Raw genomic sequence first — 15,621 nt, 5'->3', positions numbered from 1 at the left:
TAGCTAATATTTATAACATTGGATAAAGCTTGCTAACAAGCTGACATTAGTGTGCAGTCATTATCATGTAACAGCAATAGTATGATTCAATATCTCAAGCCACGTGTTATGTGCCAGTGAGATCATTTGTGAAATCATTTCCATTATAAGACAATATAAATGGTATGAATAGCACTGCGCCATATCAAAGTAAATACAAGGAAAACACAAATGTCATTATGTCATAACTGGTATTATACTAAGTTGAATCAGAATAAAAATAACATCAAATAAAATCAAAACATCACTCTGAGGATTACTAAAGTTATTCTTATTAGTATTGTTCTCAATGTTTTTTGTTTCAGGATTTGGAATTGACTCTGGAAGGAGTGGCACACATGGAGATGTACTGCCTGGATGAGGGTACGCTGCGTCTGGTTAGGATGACGTGGAACAACATCTTTGCTCTGGAGGACAGCCAAGATGTGGGCAGTGATAACCGAGAGTTTCGGTTTGCTTCCTACCGGCGATTTATGATCTGGCAGGATGGGCATCAGAGAAGAGGGAACTGTAGGCCGATACCAAGCTGCTGTGTTCTTCGTATCTGGTTAAACTTCCCTGACCCCTTTGCAAACTACACAGGTTACAAAGAAGCTCCATTTAGGGTGCCTGACTGATATTTTCTCCTGTTTTGTGTCCCTGTGACCACAATACCTAAAAAAAAACCCATTTCTTAGCCAAAGATTACACTTTCATCCAAAAATAAAAACTATTTATGTACATTATGTATTTTTATATTTATTTTCAAAGTTTACAGTATTTTTCAAATTTGCAGTATGTACAAAGTTTTATTTTGTATTTTTTTTACATGTTTTTAATAAAATAAATGTGTGGTAAACAAGACAGTCTTGTCTTCTCTCTTTTCTTGCTCACGTCTCTGGATCATGTAGCTGAGGCCTTTATGGAGAGAAGAGAACAGTAGCATTAGAACACATACCAATGCTCCATAATCAAATCTGGTAATTATTATGTTATATTATAACATTTTACAATGTTTTGTCTATATTCTGAAAAGATTGAAATTCCTAATGACCAAAACTTAGAAAGTGAAAACATACTAACCCCTCAGACTCTGGTTCAATTGGTGATAATCGATGAGAAGAGTTTAGCAGCTATTCGCTTGCTGGGTGTTGATGTTCTCATCTCCTTACTTCCCCGAGTAGCAGCTTCAGGAGTCTGCTTCTTCTGATAGCTGGAAAACAGCAATATTTTAAAAAGTTAGAGTCTCAGTCAGCAAGCTGGCTGTGACTTTGCTACCTTGGTGTCTTTTCTCTTTGGTCAGAACAACTATGGCCATGCAATGTTTGCCTGTAACAATAATAATATCAAAATACATGCCTCAGTCAGTACTATTGTGTGTTTCACTTTTACAAACAATTTCTCCTGCTTTACTTACAACGTAATGTATAATGTCTGGAGCAATCTTGTGTGTATGGTACAACACAAGAAAAATAAAGGCTAAAAGCTCTATTGATGAGTTGAGACCACTCTTTTAGCCCACCCACCCCAAAGGACTCAACCACACAGACGTGCTTCACAAGCAAGGTCGTAATAATAACAATAATAATAACTTTATCAGACCTGTAGACACGCACAATATAAATTATTATATAGCACCACCTGAGCTCGTTTACATTGTGCACTTCACGGTTAGCTCTAAACTGCCTTTTATTCAGCTACATCACAACAGTATCATCAACTCGTCAACACAATAGCCCCCATGCCATAGCCTGTAAATACCGTTACTGTACACCCCAAATACTGTATTTACCAGGGACAGGAACGAGACGGGAGCCGGTGCTGTGTGTATGATATATTTCACTGTACAGATTGTACAGCCCACTGAGGCAATGTGATTGTGATTTTGGGCTATATAAATAAAATTGATTTGATAGCTGTATCCCCTACACTCACGAAGCAGCCGGGAAGCCGGCTCGCTGTGTGTAGCTAGCGGCTAATATGACTACACAGACCCAAACAAACCGTTAGCCTGTTGCTACAGCCAGCTGCTAACGTCACCTCCCAGATACAAGTTGGGCTTTCGGTCCCATATCTAAAAGGGCATATTTCTAACTATTCGGTTTCAGACTGAAGGACCCTGGAAAATGCGCAGTCTGTAACTTCTCACTGTTACAAGCAGTGGACTAAGTTACATGTTAGCGGCTAGCGCTACGTTAGCGGCTAGCGCTACGTTAGCCGCTAACGCTACGTTAGAAGCGGACACTACTTTGCACTTTAGCTCACTCCGAGTCCTCGGTGATCTCATAAGATTTTCAAATCAAGCTCTATAAATGACCTGTAATGTATTCTTACCTAGTTACAAGGAAATTAGCCATGTCAGCATCTGTTTTCAGTCCCAGTTCAAGCTGAAGCTGCCTCCATGAGTCGAAGGCATATCCAATGTATATTCGCGTGCCAGCCCGGCTTTAGTCATAACTTCTTTTAGACTCACGACTTGCTACTGATAAAAACCTTCGTTTTCTTCTTCGTATTACTTTTTAGTGGACTTTGTGTGGTGGTGGGTCGTTTTCCGGCCGTAGCAGAGTCCATAACAACACAAACAGTATTTCCGGTCCACCGCGCTTGTCTTCTTCCGGTCTCCAAGCCGTCGAGGACGCGCATTCAGCGTCAAATAACGTCACGTCCGCAGGGCTGCGCGGGAAATTCGGACCCCGAATAGCAGTACATCATGCAGCACACAGCCTGTTCAAGGCAATGGGGAGATATGTGTGTGGGCTCATTCTTTTTGGTTTTGAACGCTTCATCACCCATTAGCATTAAAATACTTATAATGAATGTTTATTTTTTCACAAATCCTGCCCTAAGTTCCTTTAAGCGACTTTGGGTCCTTGAAAAGCGCTATACAAATTAAATGAATTATTATTCATGAGTTGCACTGCTTACGCGTGTCAAGTGAGGCTGCACTGGCATGTCAGCTAGAGACTCTCAGTCTCGCCAATAGACCGGAAAACAACCTGTAGACAGTCGCAACCACATCATACCAGCTTTTCACTACAGTTTTAAAGTCTTTATCTGTAAAATATGTCAAACATGTAGAGAATATACACAATAGGTGAAGGGCAGTTTGTTTTCCTGTGCACCTTTTTTTATCTCTCCCTCCCTCCCTCTCTTTTTACAACCCACCTTTTCACTCATTCAAAGGGGGTAGAGTAAAATCACAGTCATAACTTCTTTTAGACTCACGACTTGCTACTGTAAAAACCTTCGTTTTCTTCTTCGTATTACTTTTTAGTGGACTTTGTGTGGTGGTGGGTCGTTTTCCGGCCGTAGCAGAGTCCATAACAACACAAACAGTATTTCCGGTCCACCGCGCTTGTCTTCTTCCGGTCTCCAAGCCGTCGAGGACGCGCATTCAGCGTCAATACGTCACGTCCGCAGGCTGCGCGGGAAATTCGGACCCCGAATAGCAGTACATCATGCAGCACACAGCCTGTTCAAGGCAATGGGGAGATATGTGTGTGGGCTCGGACCCCGAATAGCAAGTAATGCAGCCGCCACACAGTACACAATCAGCCAGTGTGTCATATGTCTCCTGCATATGAACAAAATAGTTGCATGCAACTGTAATTCCTAGGCAATGGGGTTGTGTACAAACAAAGTAATTTGTGAACTTCTCTAACTTTAAAATTCCTGTCAGGGAGGAGTGATTGGAATAAAGATCGGCTGGATATGTGATCTGGACAAGTCAGATGACCAGTGTAACCCCTCATACTCATTCACTAGACTGGACGCCATGTCACAGAAGACCTCCGTCTCACCGGGCTATAATTTCAGGTATTTAGCTGCATGCTTCAACAGACTTATTCCATCCAGAAAACTTAACAAGAGAATTCATCAGCTACCGCCAGATTGCTGTAAAAGTAGATTGTGTTGGATTTCACTGGATTTTCTTTGAGAGGATGCAGACTGACCACGTTGCACAGTCTGAGCTTTATTCTAGTGCTTAAATAACTTTGTACAAAAGATATCGACAACACACGGCCACATCAGCTAAAGTTTGCTTTGGATACACATGACTCACAGTGGATGAATCATTTACACTGTTTACAACTTGGTTGTTATTTTCATAGTCATGGCTTTTATTCTCACCAATTTCAGGTACCTGAGCGGCCTATTTGTTAAAGAATAGTTTGTTATAGAATAGTAAAAACACATTATTGGCTCTCCATAATCAAATGGGACTGCATTATTTACATCCTGTATATCAGAGATTGCCCATTTACTAGTCCAGGACAAGTCCAGACCTGATTATTAGACAATAACAACCCTTTGCATCTGTTATCCAAAAGCTTTTCATGAGTGTATTTGACTGTCAGTTTTGAAGGCAAATCAGTTCATATCATCCTCATGTTCATCACCTCGATTTAATGTTTTTGATGTTTAATTTTTTTGATCCAGCTTGTAGAGATTTGAATTTTGTGGTTATTTCCTGTCTGTGACCGTTGCTTTCAAGTGTCATTTAGAAATAGTCATTTAATGCTTGTGTTTTTTTCTTTTTCCCTGTCACAACAATCATGTAGTTCTTAATAGACCAGGAACTTCTCCCTAGAAGCAGAGCATCATGCCTGACTGATGTTTATTTCATAATTTCTCCTTGATTTTGTGCATCTACTGTGGCTGAGTAGTCTATAGTTGAATTGTTAATATTTTCAACTTTGTTCCGCTGCGGATTCCTAATTCACATTAATGGATGCACTATGCTGTTTGGCTGTCTGACTCGATCTGACTCTGTGCAGACTGATACAGCTGCAGTCTAATTCTTTCAGAAATGGACTTAGCATTTATTTTCCGGAGCAGAGCAGAGAGCCGCTGCTTAGAGCTGCTGCTGAGAGCCGCTGCTGAGATGACTGCAATCAGATCCGGTGACCGCATCACGGCTGAGACAGTCGCAATGGAATCTGGGGGTCACTAGTCTTTTCTTTCATATGAAAATTATGTGATTCTTCTCCTGTCTTTCTAAACAGGTTTGCCAAATACTTTAAGATGGAGAATGGGACAGACTACCGCACTCTGGTCAAAGCTTATGCTATAAGGTTTGATGTTCTGGTCAATGGAAATGTAAGTATAACTTGGTGTGTCAAAGTGTATATATCAGCCACTTATCTCCAATCAATATAACAAAATATAAACCTGCCCTTACAGGAGGAATTGATGTACTGCAGCCATTTTTGTCTGAAGAGCTTTAAGTTAAGCATGTGTACTTACTGAACACTATCCATTATGAATAATAACACAGGGATATAAATCTATATCGACAGCTTAACATAAGCTACTTGTTTACACTGAAATATGTTATGGTATGTGGTGTGTGTTTTCACACACTTCTACATCTTAAGCATCTTGTTTATTATAAAGGTCTTGTTTAGCATTACAAAAGGTCTTTGGATAATATATACAAAACATCTACACACAATGTTAGTAACAGTGTGGCAAACTGTTTGGTCGAGGGACACTGAAATGTCAGGTCAAAGAAAGTAGATATGATTAATACAATTCCGGTATCATTATTTCATGTTTTCTCTACTTCTCTGTGGGCTTCAAGGCACATGATTTATTTATATTCTACAACACAGACTTTTACAATGAAATGCAAGCTGTTCCTTTATGACACACAAATAACAAATATATATTATAATGGTACTGAAGATGGATTCAGGAGAAGCAGCTCTGTAGTGTGGTGGGATGGCAGCAGATACTTCTGTATCTTTGGGTGAACAGACTGTGTCTAGGTGGGTGTTGTCTTTTAGTATCTTTGGGCTCTGTGCAGACATCTCACTTCACTGGTGTCACTGATGCTCTGTAGATGGTACCAGTGAGGTTCTGGTAGTTTGAATCAGCTGCAGTAGCGCCTTCCTGTCCTGGGTCGTGATGAACCATGCCAGTTTGTGATGTTTCCAGTCAGAAGGCTTTCTATCACTCCTCTGTAAAAGCTGAGAAGAACTTGGCACTGGAGTTGGAGATCAAAGCGAACATAAAATGTATTCAGCTCATCCTGCACTGTGGACTCACATGATTTGTAACCCGTCAAGTGCTGGCTCACCTGCCACATATCTTTGGTGCTGTTGGTGTTGGGGTCCCTCTCCAGTCTCTGCTGATGTCTCCTCTTTGGCTCCTTGATGCCAGCTTTCAGTGTTGTTCTGGTGGTGATGGATGCATTCTTGTTACCTGTCCAAAGATGGATTTTTGGCTCTGGATAGAGCCCCTCCTCCCCATTCATCTAGACCTCCTGGCTAGGATATTATATAATCTTTGTGATCACTATTGCTGATGTATGATATCACTGGGTGCCCACAGGTCATAGAGATGCATGTGTTAATATTGAAAAATCTTACCTTCTCCAAAGAAACTCCTTTCCACATTGGCTGCTACATTAATCACAATGTAAACTTTGGGGACTTGTGTTGAGACATGTTAAAACTGGCAACTACTTGCAATGTGTGCCAGTTCACACCAATTCAAGTACAAGAGACAGTGTATTGTCCTATAGCAGTGACTCTCTGTTCTTGAATTCTATCTGCTCTCTTTTGTACCTAACAACAGTTACAAAACATTAACATTGTGTAGCATCTTAAAATGTAGAAACTGTGTCCTGACATGCTGAGTGGCAGGTACTTATGAAGTAACTTTTATGAAGTCCTGGCCATTCCTAGGAGACTTAAAGCTGATGTTATGTGTAAACCACAAGGTTAGAGCTTCTTCACTTCTTCCTTTATAGGCAGGGAAGTTCAACATGATCCCAACACTTATCAACATGGTGGCAGCCTTCACATCAGTGGGAGTGGTGAGTCTTACTGGTATACTAGACAACCAGTGTAAACCAGAGTTCACATTTTTCATGTAGCAGTTTTGTGTTTTTTTGACAGAAAATAAATGGAGCCAGAAATGACCTTTTTATTAATTATTATTATGAAGGGCACTGTGCTGTGTGACATCATACTGCTGAACTTCCTGAAAGGGGCGGAGCAGTACAAGGCCAAGAAATTTGAAGAGGTGAATTTAAATTTACATTTAGGGCATTTAGCAGACACTTTTGTCCAAAGCGACTTATAACAATTCATACTAGAGTGTGCATTACATTGTAGTCAATTCTTAAGATAATTGAATACAATTTAATGTACACTCCATTGAATTAGACCTTTTTTAGTCAGCGTTTTATATCACAAATATGGGGTCAATCCTCAGAGCAGAAATAATTGATTTTATAATTATTTAAGCCACTTCAGGCAGTAGAACAAGCTGTAAACCCAAATTATCGCCCTTTAAATTGCAATTTAAATAATTAATCAATAATGCAATAATTAATCTGTTAGCATTAGAAAGGTGAAGGGTGGTAAAATGTTCTTAGCCTACACTTAAATTCAGTGTTTGTATTGTGCATACAGTTATAAAAGCAGTGCATACAGACATAAAAGCACCAAAACTAAATTTAGGAGGCTTAAACAGATGAAAATATCAGTGTTACCATACTATCTAACAGCGCTCTTTCTCATGTGCTCTCTCTACAGGTGTCGGACAACCCGCTGGATTCCCAAAGCAATGGCTTTTACCGCTCACAGCTTTCACTCAGACATAATGAGACCATCATGAGGTCCAGTGACTCAGGAGCATTTTCTATTGAACATTATAGCTAAATCCAACAATTGTCACAGAACAGAACAAGACAAATGTGTGTTGATTTGATCTAAAAATGAGTTTATTCATTTATAATTTTCCAACTATACACACTTTTAAGTCAAAAACATCTAAAGAACTTTGAAAGATTTGTTAACCTTAAAACTTTCAAATGGTGACAGACGGTAACAAACGCATTTAAGAGTTATAATGAAATACAGAAGCATGAGTGCACGATGACACAATGAAATCAAACCTGTTATGTTGTTATGCCACTAGCATGCTGGTCCCAGTAGTGATCTTTGTCTGTATTAACAGATGAAGATTGCAGATGAAATTATGTGTTTTAAACTGGTGTATTAAATCAAATTGAGCGAATAGAATACCCTACACTACACTCCAATGTGTTTTTAGTCATTCATGCTGCAAGCCTGATTGCCATCTTGTGTGATTGGCTACCACAATATGAGGTCAAGATGTGTTTCGGTTGAGTTTGTTTCAACATTTCTTTTCAGAAGAGTTGCATTCTTTCCCCAGCACCCCCTGCAGTCATACGCCTTTGCCTAAACACACTATCCTCATTCACATTAATGGGAGGATCTGTGTTTTTGCCACAGTGCCAGATTTGGTGTGAATGCAGGCTTAGCCTGGTGAGGTGAGCCAGGTGTTTTAACTTATCTTAATAATTAGACCTCAGCTGTTGGATAGAGCTATGTTAGGGATAAAAGCAGGAAACCAAAGTCCTTACACTATACGAATGCTAAAGATTTGAAGTGAAACTCTGCCCAAAATGCAACCTAGGCTTTTTTTGTGAATGTAAATGAGTCAAACCTTTGTGTAAAAGCATAATTAAAACAAAAGAGGCGCTTTTAAGATTTACCACGTTTTCGTTTTAGGTCAAGCTCATTTTCAATGGGAGTGCGCGGGCAAATTCTATGTTAGCATTTTTTTAACAATAAGAAGACTTGACAAAACATGAAACTTTGCTCGTAGTATCACCAGGGTCTCTACACATGAACACGAGCATTGAAAACATTGTTTGTTTGTGTTGAGTTTGCTTAAAAGAAAGTTTTTGAACAGCTCACCATAGCAGTAGCTTGTTCCGCTAGCTGCCATCATGGCAGTGGAGAAGTGTCGATTTCCGAATGTGACTTAACGTGGACGAGAGTTAAGGTGGCTTTTGTCGTTAGTGAAAAAAAAATATTGACCTTGAAGTTGAAAAGGGAGCCTCATATAAGAAACAATACTAAAATCAAAAGCTGGAGAAGTCACGTGAGATATCGCATGGAAAGTTTTTGCCGGATGACAGTAGCGTTCCAACTTAACTGTCCTCTATGTTACCTTGCATTCTGAAATCGATACTTCTCGGCTGCCATGACGATGGCTAGTGGAACCAGCTACTGCTAAGTTGTGAGTTGTTCAAAAACTTTCTTTTTAGTAAACTCTGTGTACACAAACAATATTCTCAATGCTCGTGTTCATGTATAGAGACCCTAGTGATACTACGAACAAAGTTTCATGTTGTGTCAAAGACTTCTTAGTGTTTAAAAAATAGTGATTTTGATGCTAGTGTAAGAGTGCCCCAGCACTCCATTGAAAATGAGCTTGATCCAAAAACGAAAATATGATAAATCTTAAAATTGCCTCTTTCGTCATAATTATGCTTTTATACGAAGGTTTGACCTATATACATTCGCAAAAAAAGGCTAGGTTGCATTTTGGTGAGAGTTTCACTTTAAGTTGTCCTTTCCTTACAGATGTGACAGAGTGAAGGAGAAAAAGCACCCACTCTGTATGCCCCCCAACAGTCCTGTGTGGAAGTAATCAGCCAAAATAAATCAAAACATGCACGTGGGTGTGCAATGGGTGTCTGCAGAGGCTAAAAGTGTTAAAAAATACTGACTCAAAATTATAATATGTCACATAAACAACCACTACTGCAGCACTAGAAATTAGGCTTGCTGCAAATTTGTCTGCAGTACCACAACAGAAAAGAATCTCCTGCTGCCCCCAAATAATTGTCCTCGTAAGCCTTCAATATACAATAGAAATTTGTAAAGCTACTGACAGAGCAGTTAATTTGCATTACAAAGTGTTGTATTATTCATAAGCTTGCATGTACTAGACACGGTTGGAGAGTATTTTATTGATCAAGGAGGGAAAACAACAGCAGCACAAAGTTTACATCCAGAATGACTAAGATCAGAATCTACACCTTGCTAAAACCATTTCAACAAAAACTGAACATGAGAAACTTCATGCATGCAGGGTTAATTTCAGGGCTGTTGAGTTGGGCCCTGTTCAGACCTGGTACCACCATCCGTCCTGAGTGATCCCAACCCAACTGGACAGGTCTAAGTCCGTCAGTTTACACCTAGCATTAACATGCTGTTCAAGAGACTTCAGTTAGAGAGTAGTGAGCAAGTCAGTCAGAAAACAGAGAGCACCATGTAGCATATACATAGGCAATAAGTTTAAAATGACTGACTTGGTCTGAGAAGATGTTGTGCACCCCAAACCATATAGGGAAGACGTATGACTCAGTTTGGGTGTAATTTCATTCATTATCCATATTGTTAATGATTAGCACTGTAACATTAAGCAATTGATGTTAATGTGTGATCTGCCTTCCTGTTAGTAATATGCTGTTTAGATGGCATCCATATTTATTGTTTAACCTGATTAATCTCTGGTTTATATGTTCCCCTGTAGACCATACGCTGTCACTGTTCACCATATAACCTGCTATTAAACTGCTCAAGAGGAGTTCTGTGTCTCCTATGTCTGATCAACACACTATGGTGACAGCTATCACCCCCAAAACCACATGGATCATTTGGACAAAGTGATTCAGTATATCTTTCATGTACACAGCTGCATGTAACACAATACAATGTCTGTTTATTTTAAACTGAACTTCAAATGCCATTGATAAAGTATGTTGTCGTGTGTTATTGACACACTCATTGCATACAGACGGCTATAATGCACACTGTGCACATTCATCTTTAAAATGCGCCCCAGTCAGAGCGTGGTAAGTGTCTAAAAGGTAACACAAAGTTGTATTCAATGTTGTCCATTAATTCATTATTAACAGCATTCATTTATTTATTTATTTATTTGCGCATTGATTTTGACCTTTGTTTATTGTCTTATTGTTTTACAATAATTGTTCTACCTGGAGATGAGGGGCGAGCTCTCACAGAGACTGCGTGTGTCTGTAGGTTAAATATACTGTAGGTTTGTCCAGCGGCTTGGCATGGAGCAGATGCATGATTACATATTATGTGTGTTGATTAGTTCATATTATTTATTAGTTGTTGTAATTCACTTAGTCCCCCATCATTCTTTTTCTTATTAATTTATTTTAAAACGCATGTGTAACTACAAAAAATCTGGGTAAACTCACCTGCTTCATTTTAGGCAATGCGAGTGAGAACCTGTACTCATTCAAGACAGTGTTCTTGTTGTATTTGCAGGTAAGAAAGGTGCACAAGCACCAGTGTTGGGGAAGCTACTTTGCAAGAGTAGCTTTTAAAACTACATGTAGTTCAGCCTGGCAGTAGTTTGAACAAACAGATGCCAGCAGAAATTTGCCTCTTAACTCAAGTTTTATTTTTTAAAGAATAAAAGCTAACATTTTTGGTCAACATCACAGAAACTTCAGAGGCACTAACACTTTGGCACTAGAACTAGATGCCAGGGCAGAATTGCTTGTTGACACGACAAATGAGCAGTCTCCTAAAGTTTTTATCAGATAGCCGGTTCCATTTGGCACTAAAAACATCTTTACTGACTCTAAAAAGCTGCTCACATGCTGCACTGGCTGGGACACCAGTGCTGAACTTCACTAAGACTTTGGACATTTTGGGGATTTGAAAGCATTTTGTGGGGACTCATCTGGTGATTTCTTTGAAGTCGACATTTTTGTTGTTTTCGGCTTGCAGAGCTCACGTGTGAGCCATGTCTGTAGATGCATCTATATCCGACATGTACATGCTCAAATAAGGCCGCAGTTGGGCTGGTACATTTGGGGTTAATCGGGGGTAGCAGGAGGGTTGTCCATGACATGCTTGTGCCATATGAGCACTGCCTTCCTTGGCACAAAGACCCGCCCACTCTTTGAAGCATTAGAGTGCTGCCAGGGCAAGCTAATCAGAGGCAGCGTTGGCTTAGCATGTCATGAAAAAATGACCCACAATTTTTTTGAAATACTTGCATAAAATATGAATGTAGTTTAACTACCAGCTAGTTGCAGCAAATTGTAGTGAAGCTATGTGGTTCAACTACATGAAGTTTAAGTCTCCCCAACACTGACAAGCACCCTATACAGTTATGTTAAGGGGTTTCCCTTTTTTTCAAAGACCCCGCTATTCCGAAAAGGCTTTTGGGGAAACCCCTCCATTCCGAAACCCCCCCACTCCGAACTAACCCTTACCTTAACCCACTTCAGAAATGTGCGAGTGCGGCTGGAAGTGGGGATTTCAGCACCACGGATAGCGGTGTTTAATTTCGGAACAGCGGTGTTTTGGGGGGAGGGTCGGAACAGTGGTGTGTCGGAGTGGGGGGTTTCGGAATGGAGGGGTTTCGGAATTGAAGGCTGTCCCCCTTCAGCTGCTAACATCAGCATGTTGAGTATGCTAGCTGTAGACTGAGAACCTTGTGTGAACATAAACAATGCTTAATGGCATCGCGCCGTAATGTTACTGACCTTACCATACTGTCTTATTGTTCTCATGCATATAAATGTTGTGTTCAGAGATTTGTAAACATGAAGCAGCAGAGTTGAGAGCAAAGTTGGAACGCTCCTAAAGCTTAGTTCCATATGAATGCATGGATAATTTGTTGTTTTGTCATTTGTTCCACCATAACTGTCCTCCAGGTTACGTCACATTCGGAGATAGACACTCCTCAACGGGGGCGCCGTGACATTCCGACACCTCTCCATTGCGAAACCCCACCCTTCCGAAACACCCCCACTCCGAAACACCGCTGTTCCGACCCTCCCCTCAAAACACCGCCGTTCCGAAATTAAACACCGCTGTTCCGAAATTGATTTTCAAGTTTACATTACTTCCTACATCAAACACTGCCGTCCGCATTCACACAACTCATTGCTTTTTATTGCTAATAGGCCTATGTCACTATCTTCATTTATTATATAGTATATTTTCGCTTGCAGCAAACACATTTAAACGTTTGTCTAATCTTTTTACACGCACTATCCGTGGTGCTGAAATCCCCACTTCCAGCCGCACTCGCACAATTCTGAAATAAACTGTGGCCCATGGGTGCGATCTGCTGGGGAATGACCCCTCTGCTCGTTCGTTTTAACATAACTTGTCTTTGTGGAAGGTTAAAAATGTATGAGTGGATTGAGCACTGCCGCTCAGTTTGTCTTTGAAAAAAAAAAAAGCAATTCAAAAAAGCATTCAATAAACATTACATGAAATTGATTGTGTATCCATCTCTTATAGCCATAGACTATCATGACCACGGGCCTACACACGCAAACTGTGCGCACGCAAAGGCGCTGTAAGGCAAGGGCGCAAAGGCTGTTACATAATTACATTGAATGTAATAATGTCCGCAAACGTAATAAACCTCAAACACCTACTAATAATACTGACCGTGCGTGCAAAATCCAGCTGCTGACCCTCCGCTCCGCTGTCACACAACGGATCCCCCGTCCGCGCTCCCTCTCTCTTGCCCGAAAAATAATTTCCATGAAGAAAACATCGCCTGACATTTAAATTTAAATTCCCATTGAAAGTACAAATCTCAAGAAATCTGGATGTATTGCTCATTTGTAAACACAACACTTGTCAGTCTGTAAGGCAAGAATCTAAAGGTTTATTAATGCAATTCATTTCAAATTCGCTTTATTGGCACGAATGCCACAACAACAATATTGCTCCAAGCACCAAGAACCACGAAAAGAATACCTAGCACAGTAAATAATAATAATAATAATAATAATAATAATAATAATAATAATAATAATAATAACTTTGAACATTATCACAATTAAGTTATCAATCTGCGATGTAAACAAAATGCAAACATTACAGACTTCTAACCATTTTTTCTAAAAGTGTCTGTATTTTAATTGAGAATAGTTTTTAAATAAATTACACAAAAGGAAAAGAAAATATGATTTGTTTTACCTATTTCAGCCATAAGCGGTCATATTGACCGCACATCATTTTGCGGGATTTCATACATTGTCTCTCTTGTCTCTAACTTTGTTAGCGGTCTCCAGCTGTGCGACTGTAACACAACTTTATATGAAGAAGGACTAACACTAATAGCCTAATTGATTGTTATTTCTTACACTTACAGAACTGTTTACGACTCGAAACAATGTTATTATATATGACGTTTCTGACCAAATGTCGCGGCTTCAAATGCATCAAATTCCCACATCCAGTTACGCAGGCAGCCGTCCAGGGTGCTGAACCAGGTGACAGACAAAGGCTGCACTCTGCGTTCTGATGTTTGCTGGGCAGATCTGTCCCCCTTGGTTTCTCATCCACTCTGTTGTGGGAGATCTCCCACAGAGCAAAAGTAATACACATTTTTTCTCTCCCCGCTCGGCTCGAGCGCGGCTGAACTCTGGCCTGAGCCCACTTCACCCAGGCGCGAGCCTGCAGCCCCCGCTCCTGCTGACAACAGACCGGGGGAGAAAACAGACATTCCTTTGCTCAGAACCCATATCAGGCTGTGTCTGAATATGTCCGAAGATCGGTATAACGCATTGGAGCAATTTTCATACAATTTCGGATATTTAGCATGATAAAGTAATTTCAATTCAACATAGCCATTTTTCCAGCTGAAGCATAATGAGCATTATGTCATTTATATGAAGTAGGCTTGTTTTGCGGTTAATCAGCCACCTGATCCGTTTGAACCCACAAAGAAAAAAAGGATAAATGCGCAGCCTCCGTTTCCTTTCTGATTGAGTCCGTTCGGAGTGGGGGGGTTTCGGAATGGAGGGGTTTCCCCAATAGACTTTTCGGAATAGCGGGGTCTTTGAAAAAAAGGGAAACCCCGCCATTACGATGAATTGAAGTCTATGTTCGGAACAGCGGGGTTTCGGAAAGGCGGGGTGTAACCCTCTTCAACTGGCAGGACAGCGGCAAGCAGAACAAGCAACTGCTAATGTGAGTTCTTCAAAAATGTTCCTTTTAGTAAATTCTTTGTACACAAATAATGTTCTCAATGTTCTCGTGTTCATGTGTAGAGACCCTGGTGATACTACAAGCAAAGTTTCATGTTGTGTCGAGCCTTCTTAGTGTTTTAAAAATAGCAATTTTGATGCTATCGTAAAAGTGCCCGCAGCAAAACGAAAATACAGTAAATCTTAAAAGTGGCTCTTTCTTCTTAATTATGCTTTTAAAGCGAAACTCTTGCCAGAAAGCAACCAAAGCTTTATTTGGGATTGAATATGAGTCAAACCTTCGTGAAAAAGCATAATTGCGACGAAAGAGGCACTTTTAAGATTTACTGTATTTTCGTTTTGCTGCGGGCACTTTTACGATAGCATCAAAATTGCTATTTTTAAAACACTAAGAAGGCTCGACACAACATGAAACTTTGCTCGTAGCATCACCAGGGTCTCTACTCATGAACAAGAGCACTGAGAACAATGTTTTTGTACAGAGAGTTTATGAAAAAGAAGGTTTTTGAACTACTCACATTAGCTGCTGCACCTCCTGCGCGTCGCCGTCATGGCAGACAAAAAGTGTCGATCCCTGAGTGCGACCTGACAGGCACGCTTGAGGAGCGGTTCACCATTACTCTCCTGCCTGTCAGGTCGCACTCGGGCATCAACACAAACAAACGTTTGTGGGTACACTCACAAAAAGACTGTAGGTTGCATTTTGGCGAGAGTTTCACTTTAACACATATATCCAACCAGGATTACACACAGTAAATGGCTAATTAATG

General features: G+C 40.3%; 1 protein-coding gene and 1 long non-coding RNA gene across 3 annotated transcripts in view; one reads left to right on the top strand and one right to left on the bottom strand.

The window, feature by feature from the left end:
• Positions 1-8,068, top strand: part of p2rx3b (purinergic receptor P2X, ligand-gated ion channel, 3b) — a 35,361-nt gene extending 27,293 nt beyond the window's left edge. The window contains exons 8-12 of the mRNA XM_030428374.1: positions 3,698-3,834; positions 5,025-5,118; positions 6,776-6,841; positions 6,973-7,050; positions 7,566-8,068. Of these exons, the coding sequence (XP_030284234.1) occupies positions 3,698-3,834; positions 5,025-5,118; positions 6,776-6,841; positions 6,973-7,050; positions 7,566-7,691 (501 nt within the window). The 3' untranslated portion in view covers positions 7,692-8,068. The remainder of the gene's footprint in view (positions 1-3,697; positions 3,835-5,024; positions 5,119-6,775; positions 6,842-6,972; positions 7,051-7,565) is intronic.
• LOC115589141 (uncharacterized) lies at positions 886-3,412 on the bottom strand. 2 transcript variants are annotated; one of them, XR_003985490.1, is made up of 4 exons: positions 3,263-3,412; positions 2,353-2,511; positions 1,102-1,231; positions 886-936 (listed from the first exon to the last, which is right to left on the bottom strand). It is a non-coding gene; the product is annotated as an uncharacterized LOC115589141 (long non-coding RNA). The 2 variants fall into 2 exon arrangements; XR_003985489.1 differs by lacking the exon at positions 3,263-3,412 and having other exon boundaries at positions 2,353-2,834.
• Positions 8,069-15,621: the final 7,553 nt, after the last annotated feature.

This window comes from Sparus aurata, chromosome 1, assembly GCF_900880675.1.
Source record: "Sparus aurata chromosome 1, fSpaAur1.1, whole genome shotgun sequence".
Classification (NCBI taxonomy): Eukaryota; Metazoa; Chordata; class Actinopteri; order Spariformes; family Sparidae; genus Sparus; species Sparus aurata.
The sequence above is the reverse complement of the archived record's forward strand: the minus strand, read 5'-3'. Positions and strand labels throughout refer to the sequence as shown.